Source organism: Cryphonectria parasitica (genome assembly GCF_011745365.1).
Source record: "Cryphonectria parasitica EP155 unplaced genomic scaffold M406scaffold_4, whole genome shotgun sequence".
In the NCBI taxonomy this organism is placed as follows: Eukaryota; Fungi; Ascomycota; class Sordariomycetes; order Diaporthales; family Cryphonectriaceae; genus Cryphonectria; species Cryphonectria parasitica.
The window spans coordinates 238,863-263,792 of record NW_024468912.1 but is presented as its reverse complement, the minus strand read 5'-3'; the positions used below and the strand labels follow the sequence as shown (position 1 = coordinate 263,792).

The following is a 24,930-nucleotide window of genomic DNA, read 5'->3' as shown; positions in this document are numbered from 1 at the left end:
TGAAAAATTTTTGAGGTAGACTGCACAACATGTGGCATGTGACAGATCTTGCCACGGCACGAACATTGGACGGCCAGGCCCGTGGAGGGATTGCTCTGTCCAGCTGGATCAGTACCCTGTAGATAGTACTGGGAGTGGCCGCGTGGAGGGAGCGAGATCCTGGAATTAATTAACAGTCAAAGTGCCTGGGTCGGGATACTCGAGAGCATAACATGAAAAGAAGACACTGTGATCACGGATCAAATGAAGTCAACAGACCCTCTTGCCAAACTTGATCGCATACAATTTGCGTGTGGGACTTGTCATATATATATATACATCCACCTATAGTTCTTATCGTAAGTGAGCTAAATCTGCCCTGAGGCAAGTCTTGAAATGCTGTGTAGAATTCCGAATGCACCTGTGTGCGTGAATGTTGAATGTCGTCGGCTAAGTATAGAGAACGGGCAAGGGTTAGGGTTGGCTGGCTCAGCACCGCCGGCATAGTTGACGAGTATTTGTACAGCTTTCTTCCTCCCTCTCTCTCTCAGCTTTTGTTCTACTAATCTACACTGATACTACCAGTAACAGTAGGCGTTGATCCATTGACACTAATTGACATCTGGGCCCTCAGCTATAAGTGCATCTTAGCTCAAGAACGACATTTAACGAAACAGGACAAACGTGCCTAGATGCGTGCGTGAACAATGATACCTCTGGTAAATTCTCAAGAGTTCCCAGCTCGAAAAGTTGGGAGGGAACCGAGACATCATAAATCGTGGGTGGATACTGGGGCTACTTCATACAAATCAAGGTCACCAATGCGGGCTTGGAGCAGGGACTGGTTGCTTCGCGAGCAGTTTTAAACTTCCATTAATGAGACCTAGAAATGGCCCAAGTCTAGCAGTCCGGAAATCCATCTTCTCAATGAAGTAAAAATTGGTTCTGGTTCCATCGGCATTTACTATTCTTGGAGTCAGCAAGCTTTTATCGTGTCAAAGAGATATCATGGTGGAAAGCTTACGCAAGAGAGATCGTATCTCTGCTCAACAGTCATCAGGTCGCCGGCAGGGAAGATACCGAAGTCAGGGTTCGCCTGGGCCTCCTGGGACTCCTGCAGGTCGTACCACCACAGGTTGATGTTGGCAGCAATAAGCTCGCAGGCAATCTCCTTCCAGTAGGTCCGGGCGTTCTCGGCGCTGGCCACAGCCTCGCCGTAGTTCTCACCGGTCGCAGGCCAGCCGGTCTCGCTGACCCAGACAGGCTTGCCCTGGGCGATGTTGGTGGTCTTGTTCAGGCCGGTGTAGAACAGGTCGTGGGCATTCTCGATGGCGTTGCCGTTGGAGCTCTCCCAGTAAGGGTAGCCATCAAAGCCAATCCAGTCGATGTACTCGATGATCTTGGTGTTGGTGGCGTTCTCGAAGGAGTCATAGGTATCCACATGGCCAACGGGCACGTCGGCCAGGCCAGTGCCGGAGATGGCGGTGCGCACCTGGGAAATGTAGTCGATGAGGTTGTCGACAGTGTTGCCAGGGTCGCTGGCGTCGCCCTCGGCGTCACGGTACAGGTCCTCGCTTCCCACAGAGATACCCTGGACAAGGTTGGTGAAGTCGGTACCATACGTGGTGATGGCCGCCTGCAGAGCTGCAATCTCGTTGGTGATGGCCGAGTCGCTGCCAGAAACCCACAGACCCAGAAGCAGGCTGGTGTTTGTGGCGATCGCCGCCGGGATGGCCTCGATCGGATCGCTGGTGGTGTCGTACTGGACTGTAGATCAGGTCAGATCCTTGCTGCACAACAGAGGGACGATCAATGGATCCCCAGCGGCATCGCTACAGCAGGGGAAAAGAAACCAAAAAAAAAAAAAAAAAAAATAGTAACAAAAGAAATGCCAAAAAAGCACATGACTAGCAAAGTAAAAATTATAAAAGTACGTACTCATGGTGTACAGACGGGCACTGGTCCAGCCCGACGTGTTGGTAAGCTCCTGCGCACGCTTGAACTCATACTCGAAATCAGACTGCTGCTTTGCGGTGTAGTCCAGGAAGAAGGCGGCGTAGTTGAAACCCTTGATACCAGAGTTCGCCGCGGTCACGCTCCCCGTCGTCGCCACAGCAGATGTTGTGTTGGCGACTGATGTCGAGTTGGAGCCGATGAGAGAGGCTGTCGTAGGCACCGAGGTGGAGGATGTGGCTGTTGGGACGCCGGTGGAGGCCTGGTAGACGGAGGATCCTGCAGTGGCCACAGCAGCAACTGCTGAGGCGCTCTTCTTGACGCAGACCATTGTGACGGTAAAGGGGATATGTTGAGGAAAATTGGCGATGGTCGAAGGAAGGAAAAAAAGGATTGCGACTGAACGAGTGTCGAAAGTTGGTATTAAGAAGCAAATTTTTCTATATAATATCAAGCAACAACAAAAAAGAGTGTGTACCCAGGAAATATTTCTTCCCAAAGAGTGACGAAGATGCGGGCGTGAGAGGAGGTCTCTCTTTCTGGCTGATAGAAGAGACCGTTCCCAAGACCACTTATAAAGGCCATTTTGTTTTGCGCCATCAAACATCGACCAAGGTCTGGCCGCGGTCCACCCATGACGACGGAGAGTTGTTGATCTCCCGAAGCGCTCGATCTCGTATTGCCCTGATTGCTACAGTACCATGCAACTGGAAGCGGAATGACTGGCTGTAAGTGGACCGGACAAAGGGGCAAGTTCGTCTGTACCTGGCAGAACACTGGGGTTCATTTGATTGGATGTGGGTACATGGTCGCTAAATCTGGGGCTTCTCGAAGACTGGCTTCCAACAACGGTCAAGGCCCCTTCGCTGGCCAACCGTGCGACGCGCAAGCCGACGTCAAAACTTTTAGGGGGTGCGGCCCGTCAGCTTGGCGACGAAAACACTTGAAAAAGCCAGCCGGCCACCTTCATCCGAACCGCCTCGCAGAGGGTCGAGTCCTTCCCGGCCTTGGGGTGCCGAAGACTGCAAAATCTGCACTGATCACATAAGCCAAATGCTTGCGTGACGGGTTTCACTGGGGGACCTTCTATGGGCTGGATGCGGTTGCGTAATGCTGCGCCACACACAATTCTTCAATTTTAACGGGTCGCTTCTCAGGGGGTGAGGACTGATCAGACCGCGTGCAAAGGCCAGTCTGTGGCCTCGGTTGACCCCCTGAACATTTCTTACTACCCTCCAGGTTGCAGACCTCCTGTACTAGTGGACATTCAGAGCTTAGTGTGTGCTGGTCACTATTGGTGCAATGACTTGTTCTCGTCCATAGGATAGCTCTCCCGGTTTCTTGGAGTTGCCACGACTGATTTACCGAGATATCGTTCAGGGCTGAAACCTCCCTCGTCCTTGCTCAATGGAAATACGCTCCATCCGGTCTCACCGATTGTTCGCTATGTGAAGCGAAGCCATGGATGACAATGTTAGCCAACGGTTTGTAATACTACTCGATTATTCACTGAGAAAAGATGGGAGCAGTAACCCTTTGTAATCATGGCAGGGCGTATGTAGGGATTTCAGCTCGTTGGATGGCGTGAAGCTCAAAACTGGACATCAACATCACGACCATCGAGCCAGGAAACTCTAAAGCATACGGGATCATTCATGCGAGATATCAAGTACGTTCAAGTCAGTCATGCTTCGTATCAGTTGGGTATTGGGCATTCTCACGCGTCGTGTTCACTCTTGTCAATTTTGCCAACATATTATTCAATGGGTTATTTACTGGGATTAGGTCCTGTTTCCGGTCAGGGGACCATGTCGGATATAATGTCGGGTTCACCCGCCCGTTGGATATTAATAGATTATGTCAATTTGAGTTGGACGCGAGTGATCGCAGGAAGGGACTCTTCGATTGGAAGACAGGAAAAACGCATCTTTGTAGTTGACACAGCAGGCTCTAAAGGACCGCCTTAGCTCCGGATGACTCTGTGCATTTGCCCCATCAAGCCTTATCGAGGAGATAAGGTGTAGTTTCAATGCATCGATCAGGACTAGATTAGGTATCTTATTGAGCCACACGCAGGTGCGCTGTATCATGGATGCAAGTACTTGGACAGGTACAGATACATTCAAAGCTGACCAGTAGCTAAGAAGTCAATCCACGTTCTTTTTCTCGCCATGCAGACCCTGAAAATACCGTGCTCGTATTGTACGTAGGCCTACCAATATGCTTTGCCTGCGTGACACGCATCTTCCAGGACCACCTTGATACTAAATGCTCGGTGATCAATACTGAAAGGTCTTACTAACTGTCAAATACCGACGTGCCACTCATTGTTCATCACAGAGAGTTACATTTGCCTTTTCTTGTAAAATCATCGGTCTCCTTTTGGTATCTTTTGCCGTTCTGGTCTGAAACTAGAAGTCGTACCTGAACTGAACATGGCGGCACGGAGATATATTAGAGCGCAGGAAAGGGCATTCATACCATTGGATGCAAAGGCATGAATGACCTGTTCCAATGTTGTTGTTCATCATGGCTGCAAAGATTCAGCAAAGCTCCCCCTCCCACCTTTTCACTGTGATTTACGTTGGTCTTGAGTTACATTGTGTTTGAATGATCATTGGACTAGGTTACTCTTTCTGATCTCAACCTATAATTAATCAAATAATGTCTCAAGAACCCAACTGTTTCCTTGATGAGTTCTTCAAACCAAAAAGACCCACGGTCACATCTTGGGTATATAAGTGAGGTGAAAAGTTTAATTTAAGCCGCTCTGAAGCATCGCATCTTCAGTAATTACTGTCCAAGAAAAGATATCTGCTGAAATTGACTCCCTTCTTCTTTGCCTTCACTGTTCTATAGCTTCGTCCTGGGTCTGTCATTCCTAGATCTGAACGTGCCATATCGTTGTTTGTCAGCAGAGTTCCCAGACAATCCGCTCCCTCAAGACAACACCTGTGTCCTAGGGCGGGCTCAGAGCCCCTGATGTGCCAGTAGTCATTAACACATGGCTTTTCAAACATTTTTGAGGTTGAAAATGTTGTATTCGACTTGATGCGTTAATACCGCACACTTGCAATGGCATGGACGTTCGGTAATTTTTACAAGTGGGTGTTATAGCTGCACAGTAAGCTTTGGGGACCGAAAACATGTCCCTAGCAGAGGAGGGTTTTATTCTACTCGAGGAGATATATATATACATACAGTAGCCCACGTTATGACCGGCACAGTAGGGCGTGGAGGAAAGGCAGGGTTAGGGGTTACAGCCAGGCAGTCCAAACATCCTCAGTAAGATATTGTAAATTCACAAGAACCAAGTATGATTCGTACTCGCGGTTAAGCGTATACTCATCGGCGTGTACTCTCACAGCTAAGTTGCTGGTGGTAGGATAATCGTGCAATTCATCTTGAAGGAAGCCGACAAGTATGTAATCAGTCACCCTTTGCTCGGCAATTTCACTGCACTCATTTGCTGTCTTCGGAATTTTTGCCTAACAGTTGACCCACAATTCGGGACTCAGGCCGTAGGATCTCACATGAACCGAGTGATCCTATAAGATAGATGGCTTTAGTCTCTTACTAGGCCAGCCCTTTGGCACAAAGGTTCGACGAATGACACGGTTTCCAGCAATAATTACACTATTCTGCATGCTCAGTGCTTGACGGGCCCGAAAATATGGACAGCATAGAGTATTTCGTCCAAGTCGCCCAGGAGAAATGGCCCGTTATCGCAACATTCATTGCGGTGTCTCTTGTGGCCATGTTTCTGCAAACCGCGGTGGTGTCGCGCAGCACCTGGACCAAGATTCCCCTGATTGGTGCTGAATTGGGCAGTGATGAGAAGAGAAGAGAACTGTATCTCAAAGGGGCCAAGAGAGTATACACAGAAGGGTACAAACGTGTAAGGCCTTACTTCGAATCATGTCCAAGAAGCGTAGGAATTGACACGTGCCCCGCCTTCTTTGCAGTTCAAAAATGGCGTATACCGCATTGTCACCCCGACAAGTATGTTACCCTCATCTTCCAAGGTTTCTTCATCGCTGGCGGCTGACACACCAAAAAATCGAAGGCTCAAAGGTTATCGTCGTGTCGACCCGTTTCCTCCCCGAGCTACGAAAACTTCCCGATAGCATTTTGAGTCGTGATGCAGCTATTGTAGAGGCAAGTTATGTCGAGAAGTTATGCAAAACTGGATGACAGAGTTGACTGACGGTATCAAAGACACTCCATTCAAAATATACCGGTATTAGCCCTGGGGAAATGGCCATGTCTTGGGTGCTCAAAGCACGCTTGACTCCGGCTCTGAGTACGTATCGGCAACTTCCTGGGAAGAGAGCAGATATAACATTCATAAATGATTGAATTGACCTTGTACACACAGATCGTGTCAACTTGAATCTTGCCGACGAGGTTCAGTCTGCTTTTCGGGAAGAGATGCCAACTTGTGAGGATTGGACGGCCGTCAAAATCAACTCAGTTCTGCTGAGAATTGTCGCCAAGGCTTCCGGGCGCATTTTTGTCGGCCCCGAGCTCTGTCACTCAGAAGAGTACCTCGAGGCCGCCATCAGATACACGGTTGAAGTCATCGGAGCTGCCAACGCTGTTTCGAACGTTCCGCCATGGCTGCGGTCCTTCAAAGCCTCTAAACTGCCCGAAGTTCAAAGACTCCATGAAAGGAGAAAACACGCTATCAAATTCATGCAGCCCGTAGTGGAATCCCGCAAGGATTTGGATCAGAAGCCGGACGACCTGTTGCAGTGGCTGATTGACAACGAAGGAAACCTTGGAGACATGAGCACTTGGAAGCTCGCCAGGACGCAACTTGCGCTGAGTTTCGCGGCCATTCGTAAGTGACAAAGCGCTACCGTCCTCCTCCTTCTCTGTTGTTCCCAGTCAGTGAGAGTCCAGACATGTGTTATGTAGCTCAAGCTTCTTGATTCCTCGCTACAGTTATTTCAGCGCACTGATTTCTAACTTTCGAATTATTCAGATACTTCCACTGTCGTATCAACCAATGTGTGAGTTTGACCCAGGCAACATTGATGATCCTTGATGTCTGAGGAGACAAACTGACAAACCCCTTCAGGTTCTATACCCTGGCAGTTATGCCCAACGAAGTCATCCTGGAACTGCGCGACGAGATTCGCTCTGTGCTTGGAGAAAATAACGGAAACTTTACGAGCTCTGCACTGCAGTCAATGAAGAAAGTCGACAGCTTTATCAAGGAGACGATGCGATACTACCCCTTCGCTAATCGTAAGTCATCACGAAGACACAGCCTGAAATAATCCCCAGGACCCCTCCAGAGTAAACACTGATAAAAGCCTTTATACAGATAGCTTCGAACGCAAAGTTATGCGGACTTTCACCCTGTCCAACGGACAGGTCATTCCAGCGGGGGTCATTCTGGAATGCTCAACGGCCCACAACCAAGACGACGAGGTCTTCCCCGACGCTTCCCGCTTTGACCCTTGGCGCTTTTCCAAGTTACAGGAGCAAGAGAAGGAAGACGGAATGGATGGTGCTGCTCGTCATCAGATGGTCAGTGTCACGCCGAACCACCTCACGTTTGGCTACGGTCGCCATGCATGTCCAGGGCGGTTCTTTGCCATCAATGAGATCAAGATGATCATTGGTACCTTCCTGCTTAACTACGATATCAAGAACATCGATGGGTCAAATGAGCGCTATGCTAATGTCGTCCACGGTTCGAGTGTAAGTTTTTTTACGTGTTGTTTCCTTTCATTCTTTTTTCCTCTTCCTTTCTTTTACTTGTCATAAGAACGAGAGGGGTTAAGATAAAATGTGATAAACGCTAACAAATCTATGATTTTCAGTCAGTTCCGGACGTGACCAAAGAACTCCTCTTCAGGAGAGTCTGAGTATATTGCTTTATATAATAGGCTCGTCAGGAATATGGCTATCTTTGGCAGGCCGCTGGTGGCTTTTTGTTCAATATTTCCTTGGTCGTGAAAGAAGCGATCCGAACACAACAATCGAGATAGTACGCCGCAACCTAAGTACATGGCCTCAATGTAGATCCTGATCTTGCAACTGTTTCGCTTTGGACTTGTATGAGTATTTTGTCCGTCATAATCCGCTTGACTCCTTGCGTGCTGGGGCTTTCCAACATTTGAATAGCTGTCTGTGGCGGGGAAACCAGGTGCTTAGAGGTGATGTTCTGGATTTCCTTGTGTGATCTTAATAAAGCCTATCATACGAGCAAGAAATCGGCGAAATTCAGATTGCACACTGCTCAGATATGTTAAACGCCAAGACCACCGAAGAACGCCCATCTGGTTCTATGTTATCTCAGGATACAAGTCAAGACATGTGCTCGTGCTTCCATTTCCATACACACGCCGTCCAGGATCTGTCATGAGCCCGAGCCGTCCAAGGTTTTGTAAACACACAACTAAGCCACAGATGCTGCAACGATCAAGCCTCCTGCTTCTCATCTTGCGGCGTCTTCTCTTGGCGGGTATCCTTCCAACCCATTCCCATCCCCACGAAAAACGCAAGACACGCACATGCGATCAGCATGTAGAAGATACCGTCAATGCTCTTTGCGTATGCCATCAACAAGCCCGGCAGCTCGGGGCTCCCAGCGGGGAGTAATGATCTCACACCGCTTGCGCTGCTGCCCGCGGCTTCGGCTGCTTCAGGAGACACGGACGGTGCGTAAATGGGAATTTGTTTGGCGAGGCCTTGTGTAAAAATGGTGGTAGCGACGACGGTCTAGCGTGCAGATATCTAGCAGTCAGTCTAATGGTTCTTGTTTCGTGGGCTAGCCGTTGGTAATACTGCTCGAATTCCACACTTACAAAGACAGATCCGGAGAAGTTCTGGCAGAAAATCAAGAATGCCATGGCCACTGGAATCTGGTAAGGCTTGACGGCGTTTTGAACGGCGATGACACCCTGTGAATGCAAAGTTGAGTCGACTGTATCTCTTCTTTCGTTTGGGCCGGTAGATGGGCAATGTCACATACCATCTGTAGTCCACAGCCACGACCAGCACCCAGCAGAATTTGATAGCCGACCCAATGTGCGGTAGGAGTGGTTGGTGTGAGTGTCGAGAGAAATCCATTACCAATGGCCATCAGGACATTGCCAAAGATAACCCAAGGAAGGTAATACCCCATCTTAGGAGCTGCAGCACGTGAGACATCAGCAAACATGCTAATCAAGGCCAAGGTACCTGGGATACTGACTTGCTACTCCTGCCACAATGGACATGATCAACTGCGAGAGAATGCTTGGAAGCATCGAGACTCCGCTCATGGTCGGCTCGTCCCCTCGAACAGCCTGGAAGTATGTGGGCAGATACGCTGATGCAACGACCATGGATACCATCAAGCAGGCCATATTGGCAGCACTTGTCCATATAATGCGATCGCGGATGATTTGCAGAGGCAACATCGCTTTTTCGCCGATGCGGGACTCCCACAAAAAGAAAACGATGACCGTCACGCCGGCGCCGCAGAAGAGACCGATGATAACAGAACTGTTCCAAGCATATGAGTTCCCACCGAATTCGAGGGCTAAGAGGAACATGACGGCGGCGGGGGCAAAGAGCGCAAACCCGAGGAGATCCAGCTCATGTGTGACCGTGTCGCGGAAGAGTTTCCATGTAAAGGGCGGTTTGACTGTCAGGTCAGGAACGTCCAGAAAGACCAGGAAGGCAGCAATGACTGCGCCGATGGGCAAGTTCATGTAGAAGCCTGAAGTACCATGATCAGTCAGGACTCGTCACTATCGTGTAATCACTGAGGATAAATCGCTGGGGTACGTATCCGACTTACACCATCTCCAGGTAGTGTATTGAGTCAAGGCACCTATACGAGATCAGCCACAGCTTCTCTCGAAGCATGGAATCATTGCCTTTCTTGTCTCGACATTGGACATACCTCCAATCAGAGGCCCAGAAATGACACCAATTTGGCCAACTGCATAGTCTGAGTTCAGCAAATTTCGTTCTTCCCGGATTACCCTTGCATGCGTGTCCTGTTTCCATACCTCCGAGTATCACACCCATATAGACTATCAATCAGAACATCAGTGTCTTGTCGCCAGCATTGTTCCATGCAACTCAAAGTGGTGGGCTTACCAGGCCGTTTTTTCAATGGCACCGAGCCTGCAATTATGGTCATGGACCCATTATTCAGACCCGATGACCCCAGTCCAGCGATGGCTCGGCCTGCAATCAGCATGGCAGATGAGTTGGCCGCACCACTCAGCAGCGACCCAACCTCGAACACGAAGAAAAAGATGAGGAGTGTCCACTGAATCAACATATCGTCAGCTCGGATAGACTTGTCGGCATACGGGGCGATGTACTTTCGAGTTGAAGTTGGAATATATCTTCCCTGTCAATGGTTGGAGGGACGAGCTAGAGTTTGTCCATGGATTGTCAGCACAATGGTCGCCAGGGAGGACATTCGTCAAGAGGAGTTTTACCTGGCCAACTGATAGCATCCAGCATACCATCCTGTGGCGGCGACGGAGTGGAATTGAGTTGTGATCTTCGGAATTGCCTGGAGGAGTCTGTTCAGCATGATGCCTGGGAATCTCCATGCTATGATTAAGGAGGCAGCGACGAGAGAAGCCTTACTGTGCCTAATATCGAGACGTCCAAAAGGACTGTAAACATCATCAGGGTCATAGTTCCCACGATGGCATAGAGCTGGAACCCCTCGGCGTATTCTTTGTTCTCCTCTGTCTTGCCCGGCGGGAGAGAACTATTCCCGGCTGTCATCGTTTGACTGTCGCCATCGCCGTCCAGAACCTTGTCGGGCTCCTCAGTCGCCATCACGTCCCCGGACCCGAGAGGCTGGGTCTGTTCAGGCATTGTCTTTTGCGTTGCGTTCAGAATTTATTGCACAAACACAAAAGAGGAGGGGATCAAGCAAGAGCCAAGCGGGTGTGTCGAGCGCACGACCTCAGAAGAAGAAAAGAAAAGAGAGGGGAATGGATGGAGAAACTCGCGGGGTAATTGGTAGCATTTCAAACACTAACAGATTAGAAAGAAACGAGAAAAAGAAGAAAAAACATGCCTCCTTGCCGGAGGCAAACGGGAATAACAGCTGCCGAATGCTGCAGCAGACACAGCGGAACCTTCCAACGATTGCCAAACCATTTGCGCCTCAGGCACTGTCCGCACGAGGCTCCAGGCGCCGAGACTTCTGATGAGCTGCTTGACAGGAATGATCTTTTGGCTACGAGACCACTAGCTACATGGAAACTCAGATAGACGGAAGATTTACGGCCTGTTCACTGTCCTTCATCATCGTGCCAATCTTGCTTCAATTCGTTCCCGCCCTGAAAATCCAGGCAGATTTCAAGACGGCTAGTCTTTTGTCAATTTTTCCCACATTTCCAAAGAGTCTCCACCTCTCAGCGCTTTGTTTAAATTGGGGCATGGATTGACAGAAGGAGGCTGTGACCTTGATCCGCCAGCGAACACGTTTGCAACCAGCCACAGGAAAATCCGGAGTCACCCCCAGCTAAAGAATGTACCATAGTAGTTGCCAGACAGCCGTCTTTCGTGTCGCGTATATCTAAAAAGTACATTCAAAAACTGGCCTAGGCACATTGATTCTTAACTTTGCATGTGTGAAGGTTATGAAAGTTATGACAGTCTCAAGAGCAGAATATTACCGAGTGTCAAAATTGCCGAGTGTGTCGGCAATTTTGCCTGAATTTTTCAGGATCCTTCACGTTTAGTTTACCGCTCTGTACTTTGGGGTCTGAAGTTAGCTGCATGTCGCTTATTGTGTGACGGCCACGTATTTGCATGGACCTCAGAGACGATTGGCAGAAGAGTTAGTCTGCCGAATCCTTTCTAGGATTCTGAAAGCACACCGTCTTATGTGTCAAGTCAACGTCATATTCCCTAGTGCCAATTCTGAATGGATGTCATAATTGTATGAGGGGATGACTCAGTATGTTTATGTAGTGGTAGAGGCGACGTGCAGTTACGGGGGAAGGGCCCGGGGGTGTATTCGTGGTATATCGTTCGAGATGATGGTGATACACGCCTAGGTAGTGCGCAAATCTGAAAATCTTTCCACTATGACAGTTCCATGATTTGTGAAAGCTAGTCTAGATGCAAGATCTCGGAATAAAACTATTTTCTTCTTTTGCTTTAGGAGTTCATAGCCGTTTTGGAGTCGAACGGGCTGTGAGAGGCCACAGGCTCACGAGGTCTTTTCGAAGCCCCAGTCCATATGTTGACTGCTTCTTCGGGCCTGAAGAGCTCATGCAATCTCCTCTACAGCCTTCAGTTGGTGGAAGTCAACATTTAAGACTCGAAAGCGCTGTCTTCATTTGTTCTCATACCGGGAACGATGAATTCGTAATAGCTTTTCATCAGTGAGTCAACTCGTGTCATTATGGCAACCATCTTGTCTGAGTGGTCTGTTTTTAAGACGCAACTTAACACAATCAACCATTTTTTGATCTTTATCCAACGACAATGACCCCCCACTATCTTGCCTTTTTGAATGCCTTGTCTCGAGATCTGATTCCGTGCCACCCCATGGTCACTCTACTCGATACTGGCGGCGGGACGAGCAAGCATATTAGCGTTGTAATACAACGGTGGGTCGTTGTCGTAGGCTACGGCATAGAGGCCTTCGAATCCTGCTTGCTGCAAACGATTCTCCCATTCCTTGGGCTTTACAGTCGGTCCGTCTGGGCGCCCATCCGGGTCGCCTGCCCACCAGCCTGGAAACATGCCCTGAGAAATAAAAGGTAAGCATAAACCAGCGACGCTTGAGCGATGTGTACGTACCACGACAAAATCGGGATATCTTCCCGCTGTGTTTTGGTCAGCACTCTGCATTCTTTAAGGACAAATGGATGTTGTGACTCACGCGGAGACATTTCTTGCAAGAAAAGATAGCCTTCAGGTTGTAGCATTGCGCGGCAGTTTTGAAGCGTTTCCACCAAGCATGGTGTCGCATGCAAAACCTTTTAGATTCGTATGATTAGCTGTATATAGACTGACGATATGGGATGTGATACTTACGTTGGAGGCAATAACAAGGTCATACGCACCCGCCTCAAAGCCTTGTTGCAGCGGATCTCGCGAGATATCGAGTGCACGGTATTCGATGTTGTCATGGTTGCCAAAGCGCTTCCGAGCCGCGTCAAAGAAGGTGGCCGACACATCAGTGAAGGTGTAGCTACCGTACAGCTGCTCCCCGCTCTCAGACTTGAATCCCTCTAGGACTCGAGCTGTAGTGCCTCCTGTACCAGCTCCTATCTCCAGGACGCGTAGCTGGGGTTTGCTGATGCCAAAGGCACGCCAAAGTAGTCGGAGGTCGCTCAGCTCGTTTGTCCAATCGTAGAATTGCGGCAGCAGATTGTCCGTCATGAGCACTCGGAGCAGCTTGATACGGCCCTCCACAATGTCGATCATGTTGACGTACACTCGCCAAGCAGCCTCCATAACGGGCCACATGTGCGTGCCCTTGGACTTCTCATAGCATTCCTCGATACTCTTCCGACGTGTGTCGCTGCTCATGGCGACGATGGCGGCTGAGTCAGCCACCACAGGCACACCTCCCGGCTGCTTGTAACGCTCATACTCTTCGACCAGCCACGTCCGGTATCGCTCGAAATGCGGCTTGGTGCACTGTGCAGCCTTTAACTTTCCTAGCATTTCAACAGCGCACATGATGTACATTCTCTCCATCATCTGCTGCTCGGCAGTTGAGTCTCGACTGGGTTTCATGAGCTCAGAAGCCGGAACTCCATCCAGTTTTGGCTCCCACTGAAGTGTGGCGGCCATGGTGACAGATGGGTTGCTAAAGCAAAGGTCAGCGGAGGCGACAACAGAGAAATTTAGGCCATCAACGCCACGCATAATGGATGATGGGCAGAGCCCTCAAGTTACGTTGATGGATTGATTTCCGGGCTCATATATAGACATACTGCACTTGCAAGATAGCGCTGACTCTTTCTGATCTGGATTGTTGTTCACTATATCACATTTGATTTCGCGAATGAGACTGGAACAGCAAGCTCTAAATCCCTCGATGAAATATTGAATCGTTTCCGGCAGGATGTCTTGGAATCCAGTTGTTGCCTTTTACTGCGTGGCCAGGGGGTCTAGGGGAGGGGAGTTGTCGGGTGATACATCAAACACAACCTCATAATCCAGGAGGCATCATATTGCCAACTATTCAAGCTGAAAGCTGGATCACTGTGCTTGCAGATTCTGAGCTGAATGTTACAGTAAAAACCCGATATACGTCCTACGATTGCTCATGCTATGAAATACTACCGAGTGTCAGTGTAAACATCACAAGAAGGCTGCGGCTGACATGCTACATTCGGGAATTTCGGAATTTAGTCCCTGTTCTCCACTATTCCTTTGTCTATTCCAACTTCTTCTTTCTGGGCATGCAAACTCTATTGGCTCTTATCAGATACTATATTCGGTTTCTGGTCACACGTTCTACGATAGAAGTCGTCAAATGGTTCCTGGCATATTGATTTGGGTGATTGGAGACACATGTTGGTATGTAGATGATGTAAATTTCAGTAGGACTTTTCATTTTGCAATGAAAATATGTATTTGTATAGTCATCGAATCATATGTTGGTAGACAGGCCTGAAGCTTTTGTGTTCTAATCGTTGATATACTAAACTTCTCATGCAAAGCGGCTTCAGTGGCCTTCATGTACTATTAATGTGCCTAATAATAGTCGTCATCCGCCGGTCGACCTGGAGCAGATGAGAGAACTTGGTGTCTTGGAAGTAGAACGGCACTTTGTACTCTTCCCCATCATCCCAGCTACCATCCTCGCTGACCATCGCTTTGGTGCCTAGCCCAGTCATAATTTGGCAGCGGGGCCGAGCACGTCGGGGCTCCATGATGGTCGCTTTGATGATGGAGAGGAACTGCGCTTGGCTGATGCCCATAATGCCCAATTTCTTCAATATGGCGGCAGCATTGGAGTTTTCAGCCACGTAGCCGGCCCCGAGGATCATGCCGAGGTCGATGGTGACGATGGGAAGGCCATTGGGGCTGGAGGCGTAATGGTGGGCGATGGCGTCCTGAAAGGTAGACGAGGCTGCGTAGTTACCCTGGCCATAGTTTCCAATCACGCCAACAGAGGAGGATAGGATGATGAAGAAATCCAGGGTCGTCGTCTCATGACCCGAGAAAGCCCGGCAGAGATTGTTTGTGCCAGACACTTTGGGTTGCAGTGTCTGTTCCCAGTTGCTGTATCCCATTTTGTGAAAGGTTGAGTTCTGCAAAATAAGGCGTTAGATCAAATTTGGTGAATAATGAAGAGGCGGGGTCTGGGATAAGATCATTCATGGGGAATCATCAGTATTCTTACCCGTAACACCATACCACCATGAATGACGCCCTTGATCGGTGGCATCTCGTCTCTGCACTGTTGGATCGTTTTCTCAAGACTGGCCTGATTGCTCACATCACACTTGTAAACGGCAACATGAACACCCATGGCATTCAGCGCATTGACCGCCTCCTGAGCGTCTGGACGTTCGGCTCCGCTTCGTGATAGAAAGATGAGATGCCTGGCTCCATGGGAAGCCATCCAGGCGCCTAAAGATCGACCTAAGCCACCCAGACCTCCAACGAGAAGGTAAGAAGCATCCTTGTTGAGTTCCATGAGACTGTCTACCACACTGTCCTTCGCGATGAAGCTGTTGGTCTGAGTGTCTTCCATAATGCGCGGGATGAGGACTTGGCCGTTGCGTGAGGCGTATTCAAAATCCTGGCTCCGGGTTTCTTCGATATGGGTCATTGTGCGCGAGAAAAGTCTCTGGGCAATATCTGCAGCTTTCTCTGGGGGGCTGTTGAGGTCCAGATTCAGTGTCACGAACTTGATCCCTGCATTTTCTCTCCGGATAGTACGCCCCAGGCCGGTTATCAAATTGCTCTCTGGTATCGGGCTCTCGATAGCACCACCTCTTCCAATCCAGAGCACGCCATTGCTCTTGATTATAGCCTGCTTAACCGCCTGAAATTCTTCCTCGTCGACAGTGTCCATCATTGGTCGTTCTATCTCGGTCAAAAAGACGCAGACCTTGCCGGTTGTATCTGGAATTGAACCGAGACCAACACTCTGTACCGGTCCTTTCGTATTTTCTGTGATCTTCTGCAGGATCAAATTTGCAGTGGTTGAGTTTTCCTTGGGGACGACCAGAAGTGTGGGGAGAATGGCGGCGTTGGTGTGTGAGGTTTTGTTCACCTCGACTGCTGCACTGATGATGATTGTGCACGATCGGTCCTCAACATTGGCATAGTTGCTCCTGCAGGTTTGGATGCCAGAAAACCCGGTCTCTTTGAGCAACTCGTCCCACTCATCTTGACTGCGGTGTCCAGAAGTACCCAACCACCAACTCGGCAATGTGCCGAAGATGATAGTGGGCCTCATCAAATTGTTTGTGATGTCCACAACCGCCAACTTTCCATCACGCTTGAGTAGCTTCCGTATATGCCGTAGTGTTGTATCAATATCCTCACAAGCTCGAATGGTTACCACGACCAAGTCATAGGAGCCGGTTTCGAAACCCTGGGTGGCTGCATCTTGGCCAAGATCCAACTTCTTGAAACTGATCAGACTGCCATAATCTTCCAGGGTCTCTTGCGCCTTCTCTAGCAACCTGCTCGACACATCGGTGCGAGTGTAGTGGGCGAAGCGCGGCGTCACTCCATGGTGCCCGCCCAACTTCTTCAGGACAGAGCGTGAGACCCCACCGGTACCTGAGTTGATTTCCAGAATTTCCAGATCGGGGTGCTTATGTGAGAGCTTGTGCACATAATCGGAAATGAGGTCGTAGCTCAGTGACAGCTGCAGGCCGTCCTGGGATAGTAGATCGAGTGGATCGACCTCTTTTCGCATCACACGCGTCAAATTGGCGCCCATGTGGCATAGTATCTGCCCGTCGGTGCCACTGTCTTTGCAAAACGCAATGGCCGCATCTTTCTGCTCAGGTGTCGCCGATAACCACGAGGGCTTGCAGTACCTGAGCGTGCCGGCATGGGCACGATCTACCTGTTGTTGCATCCAAGCGAGGAAAAGCTTGTGGAGTGGATCCATTGCCGCGACATTGTCTTCCGTGAGCTCGGCAAGGGCGGCCTCGACGTAATAGAAGGACACCTCTTCCAATTTCTCGATGGGCGTAGACGTGTTGGCTTTGCATGCTGAATCAGGAAACACTTCGTCGAATTCTTCTGGCTCCAGTAAATCCACGTCGACGTCCCAATCGAGGGTGAAGCAAATACTAGGGACTTTCATCTTGAGATGGTCTGGTGCAGGAGTAAGAGTATTTCCACCAACCCTCTGCTCTACATAAGTTGCATCAGACATCTTGCAAGTTGTTGAAGCTTTGGAAGATGGTCTCGGGCACGGAAACCTGCGACCCTAGACTATAACCACACGTAACTTATGTCCTTTACACAAGCCATCTCGAAGGTGTTTTCTTCCTTCTGCTGATGCGAGTACCACGTACTATACTTGGCCCCAGCTCCACGGGAAGGACCTTGAAACTACAATCGGCGAATTCTACTTGAACGCTCGGGCTGGGGAAATATCCGATTCGGCCCCAACAAAATGATTGCCCGCAGATCATGGCTCAGAATGGAGCCCAATGCGTTTGTAGGTCTGACGCCGATTTGAAAATTGACTGGGATTCTCCCGAAGCCAAGGATAATCCAGCAGAAGGTTGAGATCTGAGAATTGGTATGAAGGGGTGCTTGAGCAGGGAAACCAGCAAGTAAAGTGATTCAGGGTTGAATATAAGATGTGGCACAGCCCTGGACCGTACGAACCACTGCATCCTGGCCTGGCTAGCGACAGATAGCTGACAGCCGCCACTTGCTTGGCCAATACGCGACCTGCTCGCGGATGATGGTTTCAAGAAGCTTCTCACTAAGGTCGGGTTATTTTGTTTATTTCAATCCTTTTTGATGCTTACTCACCATCCAAGCCAGTCATCACTTAGTCAATATCATTGCACATGCTGGAGTCAGAGGCGCACTGCTCGGGCTGACAAACTTGGGACACAGACTCGGACTAAATCTCCGAAAGCCAGGATCCACAGACTTTGAACCAAGGCCCAATATTCTATTCGTGTTCTTCTATTTATTCTATATTGTCAAGGCTCTGCACCCGTCTAGCGTTTTCTTTCAAAGACTCTACAACCCCCAAACCACCTCTGTCATCCGTCGTCCTCTCCGTTTCCATCTGAACCAGAGCCATGAAGAGTGACTGACCACTGCGGCCACTGAACAGCCCCGTCTGGTTTTCTGAGTTTGATGGCTCTCTCTTCCACGAAACACAGAATTCGGATGGGAGACCCAATAACTCCTCAATCGGCCGCAGCTGACTGTCTAGCACACGGAAGAGAAGGTGTCCCAGCATGTTCGGTCTCGTGGGAACTTCAATGCCTCCCAAGAAAAGTTTCGGGCCGGCTTGGGCAGGATTCTGGAGGGACTGCGCAATGCAGTGGCTGAAGATTGAGTCGTAGATGGACACAATCAGGATGTAACATGAGATAGTCGTGAGAAGATCCGACATACTCAGGCGTGGGTCGGTGGACAAGCGAGACTTTAATTCTCCTGCAGTGCTGCCTGTCTCACTATCAGAGACCCGAAAAGCGCGTAGAAGCTCGGCAAACTCGGCAGAGGTTCTGGAAATGGTGGCCAAGGGGTTCGTCGCAGAGTTGTCCTCACAGCCCCTCGAGAGCTCATCGCTGGTGTCGTGGATAGAGGTTAACCTCAGAACCTTGTTTGTGTCCCACGGTACTGATCGCAGCGTGGAGATTTGCTGGGAAAGATCGCGGTATAAACTCGAGATGCGAAGCCCAGGCTCGTCGATCGGCATGGTGGGGGGAAGCATGCTGGTGTGATCAAAGTCTTGGTCGGACTGCGAGCCAGGGCCGGAGGAGGACCCATGCAACATCGTTTCCGTCAACCCATTAAGTGATGTCGTGTCTGTAGTTGTGGCGGTGGACGACAGAGACGACATGGTGAAAACGTTGCCGGCATCGCCTGAGGTGTGAAACTGGCCCGAGAACATCTCGTGTGAGTCCGTCGAGCCCCAGTATGCTGAGGGCATCTCGTAGTCGATGTCTAATGGCGTAAAGTTGAACCATTCGTCGACGTGGGCTACATGTGGGATACTCCCCACGTCCTTTGGGGCAGCAACCTCGCGACATATGATTGAGTCCGCGTCGTTCTGGCCCCGCGATGAACTGGCCGAGTGCTTCGTGGGACGGCCAGGACGCTTTGATGAGCTAGTTATGCATTCCACTTGCGAGCGAATACACCGGGTACAAAAGTCGTCTGGATGCGTGTCGTCACGGTGGCATCTGAGCTTCTGTGCACGGCAGCGGTCGCAGGCTGACCGCTTTCGGGGTCGCTGCGCATCGGACATTGGGACGTTCATTCCCAGGGACGACGATACTGGTGATGATAGCGAATAAGCAGTGCTGGCTAAACAGCTACTAGCATCCCTGCGGACCTCACTTGGTATATCGGCGGGAGAGACAAGTCATCGAGTGGGCACCTATCAAAAAAAAGGTCCGTTTGCAAGAGTATGTATTCGTTCGGCACTTCAATTCAAGACGCAACTGAATCATAAATGTATCTGACACGTTTCTCGAGCGTAATCGTCAGCCTGTTCCAGTTCCACGCCCTGGGGCTCTGATCGGCACGCCCGTGCTGTGCAGGATTTCTGTAGGATTTGATGCTATCGCGCCACAAAGTCTCGATCCACCATCGATTGCCAACAGCTCATTGTCACCGCAAGCCACGATCATTGGTCAGTTCGCTTGCGGCGCAGGCTGCATATCTTGCAGTAGTGTTTACGTGAAAGACTTCGGAGGCCTTTGTGGTTCCAGCACACGCGGACCTGTTGGGAACGAGCTTCCAACTCAATTGCAACACACTAATGAGGATAGAACTAGGCAAAATGGGAAGGTGTTGTAACCTGGGGAACTTTGAAAAACGGGGGTGTGATCGTACAATCGGCACTACAATGGAGCTATTGTTCCATGTATATTTCTTTTCTTCCAGAACTCAAAATATGACTTATTGGAAAATTGGGAAACCTGTAACGGTTTTACCAGTCTCGACTGCTTATGGAAAGAATGCGGATATCATTTATATTTAGTACCGTTTGGGAAGGGGGAAAAAGGGAAATCGCAATATAATCAATTCCACTGTTTCCCTTTGTTTTTACTCCAAATCAATCAACACCTATGTGAATTCTTTCCATTGGCCCTTTTCTATGGAAGGAATGCCCACGATTACCTCATTTGCGTCACAATCCGACCATACTCCTTCTTCAAAGCCAAACGTCGATCAATACGATGTCGTTGGACTCGATACCCGGTCGTGGGACAGCGTCTCCGTCAGTAGTCTTCGTGTATTGGAAACATGCCACTTCGCTAACAGCGGCGGTCTTCCGTCGACCCACCCCGCTCAGGCGCTGATACCGTGGTAACTTGTCCACTACTTCGGTGTTACCGTGTGTCACAGGCATTCGGGAATTTTGTCCTGTACCGCTAATCTAATGCTCAGCTGGACCGTCTCAACCAGAGCTTGGCTTTCAAGGGAGAAATCCATCCCGCTTCCAAATGAATCCGTTTCTGCCGTTGGTCCCAAACGGTCGATCTGAGCCCATGCTTGAGTCAGCTCCAAGGGGGCTGCAACCTGCAGAACCACTAATGCAGCTTATGCTTTGCTGCCAGGGATTGTTGCCATCCTCCTAGAGCCCGCTTGTATGACCTGTCCGGCGGAGCGGCGGGGTATAATACGTGTTGTTGAGGTTTAAATTACCGTGAGGGGAGTCTTCTTCATACATCTCAGCTGTCGACGACAATGGTCTCTGATTGCGTCTGCATTTCTTGAACAGTGAAGCAGAATGAACCCAGTCAACACTAAGCCATATCAGCTGCCAGCTGATGCTACCTGGTTCAGTACGAAACCGCCTATTGTTTTTTTTGGTATTAATCAGTAAGGCTAATTAATCTTGGCATTCTAGTCACCGGGTGCTCCAGCGGCATTGGTCGTGCCATCGCAGAGCTCGTCGCCAGCAAGGCCGGCCAGCGCCTCATCGCAACAGCCCGAAACCCCTCCAGCCTGTCATATCTTCCCGACAACGACTCCATTCTGAAGTTAACTCTGGACGTTGCATCTCCCGTCTCGGTGGGGAAGGCGTTTAAGGCTGCTGCGGACCACTTTGGAGACAAGTTCCACATTGACATTCTCGTCAACAATGCCGGATACGAGCTGGCAGGCGACACAGAGGCGGCGACTGAGGAAGAAATGCACGACCAGCTCGAGACCAATTTCTTCGGTACCGTACGCGTGGCAACGAACGCCACCCGAGTGATGAGACAGTCCAAGGAGCACCGCGGTGGCATCATTTTCAATATATCCTCGCTCGCTGGCGTTGCCGCTTTTCCCGGCCAGGCCTTTTACCACGCGAGCAAGTTTGCTGTGGAGGGCTGGTCAGAGTCTTTCGCGCGGGAACTGCACCCCGACTGGAACAGTAAGTCCATTAAGTTTCCTGGGAACAAACACGAGTTGCCACCATGAGCTGACTTCTTTTCTTTCTTTCCTTCCCTCGCTCCGCTTAGTCAACATCTGCGTCGTCGAGCCTGGCGGCGTAAAGACAGAGTTCGAGCACGGAAGCAAGAAGCATATCAAGGTTCACGAGGCCTACGACGGGGCCGACATGCCTGCACGTCAGCTGGCTGCTTGGGTCAAGAAGGCCGCGGCTTCCGGTGGCGGCACACCGCCTTCTGCCGTGGCCGGTGTGCTGTACCTCGTCGCCAGCCGAAACGATAAAGTTCCTCTGTGGCTACCCCTGACTACCACGGCGGCTCAGTTGATAAAGATGAAGTCGCAGGCGCGCCTTGACAACCTGGAAGCGGTGAAGGATCTTACCCCTATTGACAAGAAATAAGTCAAGGGCCCTGATTGAATGAGTCGTTCATTGCCACTGTCTGTAGATACCTACAAACCTAAAACGACTATAAAATCCCAGGAAGTGGCATGCCTTGTCAGTTCTAGTTCAACTTGCGTATATATGTTTATATAATATCGCAATTGCATATCTTACGACGAACATGATGTGGTAAAATCAATTACTGCGATAAGAAACCTTAATGGTACAATTGCCCACAAAATATGTTTTCCAGGGGTTCTCCATGTTTTCGAATGCTTTGTATCTAGTGCACCGTTGAGAAATGATGAATCGCTTTGTGCCCAGCCAATAAAATTTAGATTCATCTGGGTGTATTCATTTCCTCATTTCCCGCTCCGTAAAGAATTTCCTGCTTGGCTAGCTGTCACAACGGGTTCCCCGCCCTATGACAAGCAGGGGCTGGTTTACAAGCACTGTACGAGAAAGGAGAAGAACACCACACTGTAAAATCGAGCAAGTTTGCACGCAGGATGCAGAATGACTAGCAGAGTTCTACTCTGCCCCATCCAACAAGCTGATGCCTTCCTCTCGCTACCAGTTGCCCCTGAACCGGCCTGACTGGCGCCATAGATGATCCTGAGGCTGAAGGCAATTGTCAAATCCCACTTGCAAATGCCGGTAGGATTGCTTACATAGCCGAGATGAAGGCGCGGCGGGTCAAAAGTGGCGTGCGGTGCGAGAACCTTTTATTCTTATGCAAGTAAGATCCGGTCACCGGTGCATAAGTAATTCCCGGTGCGGTTCCGATTGGATTTTCCATAGTTTTCCCCATTCAGGAATTCGACACTGGTTCTGTATTGAACTTCTCCGGCTTCACAGCATGCGTAGCGAATATTCCCAGGGGGGTCGCCTTGACATGATGTCAGAAATTCTTCGTTGCCTATTGAATGAAGTGATGAATTATTGAAATGTCGAGTACATGTACAACAATGTCGAGATATCCTGACAATATTGATTCGAGTTGCATCATAGTCATCAAATAACCATCGTCGGACCAAGATCTCAAGCAACCAATCATCAAGTCTCTATTCACGATGCCTGTACCGACAACCCAAACCGCCATCGTGCAGACCAAAAAAGGGCCATCGCCAGACCTCCCACTAGAAGTCAGTAGAACAGCGCCAGTTCCCAAGCCCCCCACAGAGCATCATGTGCTCGTGAGGGTTCTAGCGGTGGCATTGAACCCGAACGACCACAAGATGGTCACACACCTGAACACGCCGGGCAGCATCGCTGGCTGCGACTTTTGCGGCATCGTCGAGGAAGCGTCGGAACAAGCTCGGTTCCCGGCTGGTACGAGGGTGTGCGGCGCACTGTTCCCGTATAACCCCAAAGACCTCGACAACGGTGCTTTCGCACAGTGGTGTGTCGTCGACTCCCGCCTGTTGGTTGAGGTTCCCAAGACATGGAGAGATGTGGAGGCTGCGTCTCTTGGCGTTGGGTGGTCGACGTTATGTTTGGCCTTGTCAGACCCTGAAGCCCTGGGACTCGAGGGTCTGCCAACTAAGCCCACGCATCAAGCCGGGGAACCCATTCTTGTTTACGGCGGCGGCACGGCCTCCGGGACGTTAGCCTGCCAGCTATTGACCCTGTTTGTAGACCAGTATTTCTCGTGGAAAAGTGGGCTTGAGGCTGATTCTTGACAAATTCTACAGGATGGGTTACACCCCGATTGCAATTGCTTCAGCCAAGTCAGCGGCATTGGCCATGGAATATGGAGCTGTTGGCACGGCATCGTACACGTCCAAGGATTGTGTAAAGGAGGTCCAAGCGCTTGCAAAGAAACCTATACGTCGTGTTCTGGACTGCATAACGGACGCCGAATCGGTGGAGATTTGCTACAATGCCTTGGCTCGCACCGGTGGACGCTACGCCTGTCTTGAGGAGTGCCCCGAGGCATGGCGCACACGTCGTGCAGTGAAGGTCAAGGAGGTGATGGGATTCCAGGTCCTCGGCATCGACATGGAGTTGCCCATGGGCAACTCGGTGTACACGCGACCCGCTGATATGAAGCTCATGGAGATAGGGATGCAGTGGGTTCGTGAAATGCACCTGCTGATGGAGTCGGGGCGCATCAAGACACATCCCCTCCGTGAGCTGGAAAACGGATGGGACAGTATCATTGAGGGTTTGACCATGCTAAGAAAGGGCGAGGTCCATGGACAAAAATTGGTTATACGGATCCCACAGAACTGATAGATATTCCAACATGGAGAGATAATTGTTTTGTAGATACCTGTTGACCAAATTGGCCGTTGCCCCTCATAGGGATTGTTGATACCTTCACCACACGCATCAGACCCAGTGACTGTACTCGAATGAAATGCTATCTTCTACTCCGTATTAATGACAAATGACAACTCAAACTAAATACAATTATACCCAACGAAGATGTCAGTCTCAAATGGTACCCATTCCCATTGGGTTAAAAAAGAACTATCCTGTTTTGCCTCGATACTGATTCTTAAAGTGGTCGACACTTACGCCGTTTAGAGAAGTATAGAAACTCAATGGACCAAGCCTGGATGCTCACATCTTTCCCAGATGCGCAGGAATCTATTCAGCCATGCATGTGCAATTCCGAAATTACACACGAAAAGAGAGACATCCCCTACACCCAATACAGGTACGTACAATCACCGAAGGCAGCAACAACACAACGCAAGACAAGGCGAATCTTATTGCCAAAACCGAAGGATTATTGCACTGATAAGGATCTACCAGTCCTCGTAGGCAGGAGATCGGCGGACCGGAGAAACCGTCCTCTGATCAGTGCTTCCACATGCATCGACAGAGACTTGCACGTGGAGCCTGTAGACACGCATATAGACTGTAGCTAGATAGACTGACACAATCTTTCCGTACTTGATTTGGTATTCTCATGTCGTGCAAAGAAAACCCCTGTTCGTAGTTCGGGAGATATGAGAAATCCTTCTTTCTGCCCAGTCGGGTGCGCCACGTTGCCAAATCCTTCAGCGACCGGCCCCGTTTCTTTTACTTCATATTACCGGGTCCCA

General features: G+C 49.9%; 8 protein-coding genes across 8 annotated transcripts; 3 read left to right on the top strand and 5 right to left on the bottom strand.

Moving 5' to 3' along the window:
• Positions 1-822: 822 nt before the first annotated feature.
• On the bottom strand, positions 823-2,443 carry M406DRAFT_355871 (glycoside hydrolase). The gene is made up of 3 exons (XM_040923285.1): positions 1,918-2,443; positions 1,004-1,746; positions 823-943 (listed from the first exon to the last, which is right to left on the bottom strand). Exons 1-3 carry the CDS (start codon positions 2,261-2,263, stop codon positions 941-943), a joined length of 1,092 nt encoding a protein of 363 aa, XP_040776280.1. The 5' UTR covers positions 2,264-2,443; the 3' UTR covers positions 823-940.
• A 3,104-nt stretch (positions 2,444-5,547) lies between these two features.
• Positions 5,548-7,811, top strand: M406DRAFT_88222 (uncharacterized protein; the record flags this gene model as incomplete). Its single annotated transcript, XM_040926115.1, has 9 exons — positions 5,548-5,830; positions 5,898-5,934; positions 5,999-6,090; positions 6,151-6,235; positions 6,311-6,775; positions 6,920-6,947; positions 7,016-7,185; positions 7,265-7,644; positions 7,767-7,811. The coding sequence occupies exons 1-9, from the start codon at positions 5,606-5,608 to the stop codon at positions 7,809-7,811; spliced, it is 1,527 nt and encodes a 508-aa protein (XP_040776279.1). The 5' UTR covers positions 5,548-5,605.
• A 556-nt stretch (positions 7,812-8,367) lies between these two features.
• On the bottom strand, positions 8,368-10,686 carry M406DRAFT_257204 (efflux pump protein; the record flags this gene model as incomplete). The annotated part of the gene is made up of 11 exons (XM_040917160.1): positions 8,368-8,667; positions 8,754-8,849; positions 8,921-9,081; positions 9,143-9,652; positions 9,734-9,766; positions 9,839-9,877; positions 9,948-9,971; positions 10,039-10,213; positions 10,269-10,320; positions 10,389-10,465; positions 10,543-10,686. The coding sequence occupies 11 exons, from the start codon at positions 10,684-10,686 to the stop codon at positions 8,368-8,370; spliced, it is 1,611 nt and encodes a 536-aa protein (XP_040776278.1).
• A 1,791-nt stretch (positions 10,687-12,477) lies between these two features.
• Positions 12,478-13,725, bottom strand: M406DRAFT_67772 (uncharacterized protein; the record flags this gene model as incomplete). The annotated part of the gene is made up of 4 exons (XM_040925095.1): positions 12,478-12,669; positions 12,724-12,749; positions 12,806-12,902; positions 12,961-13,725. 4 exons carry the CDS (start codon positions 13,723-13,725, stop codon positions 12,478-12,480), a joined length of 1,080 nt encoding a protein of 359 aa, XP_040776277.1.
• An 890-nt stretch (positions 13,726-14,615) lies between these two features.
• Positions 14,616-17,287, bottom strand: M406DRAFT_67771 (uncharacterized protein; the record flags this gene model as incomplete). The annotated part of the gene is made up of 2 exons (XM_040925094.1): positions 14,616-15,194; positions 15,287-17,287. The coding sequence occupies 2 exons, from the start codon at positions 17,285-17,287 to the stop codon at positions 14,616-14,618; spliced, it is 2,580 nt and encodes an 859-aa protein (XP_040776276.1).
• Positions 17,288-18,061: 774 nt separating this feature from the next.
• On the bottom strand, positions 18,062-19,354 carry M406DRAFT_105776 (uncharacterized protein; the record flags this gene model as incomplete). The annotated part of the gene is made up of 1 exon (XM_040915166.1): positions 18,062-19,354. The coding sequence occupies one exon, from the start codon at positions 19,352-19,354 to the stop codon at positions 18,062-18,064; it is 1,293 nt and encodes a 430-aa protein (XP_040776275.1).
• A 1,440-nt stretch (positions 19,355-20,794) lies between these two features.
• Positions 20,795-22,086, top strand: M406DRAFT_355867 (NAD(P)-binding protein). Its single transcript, XM_040923284.1, has 3 exons — positions 20,795-20,900; positions 20,966-21,475; positions 21,564-22,086. The coding sequence occupies exons 1-3, from the start codon at positions 20,846-20,848 to the stop codon at positions 21,890-21,892; spliced, it is 894 nt and encodes a 297-aa protein (XP_040776274.1). The 5' UTR covers positions 20,795-20,845; the 3' UTR covers positions 21,893-22,086.
• Positions 22,087-23,592: 1,506 nt separating this feature from the next.
• Positions 23,593-24,190, top strand: M406DRAFT_321882 (uncharacterized protein). The gene has a single exon (XM_040919567.1). The coding sequence runs from the start codon at positions 23,621-23,623 to the stop codon at positions 24,107-24,109; it is 489 nt and encodes a 162-aa protein (XP_040776273.1). The 5' UTR covers positions 23,593-23,620; the 3' UTR covers positions 24,110-24,190.
• The last annotated feature ends 740 nt before the right edge of the window (positions 24,191-24,930 follow it).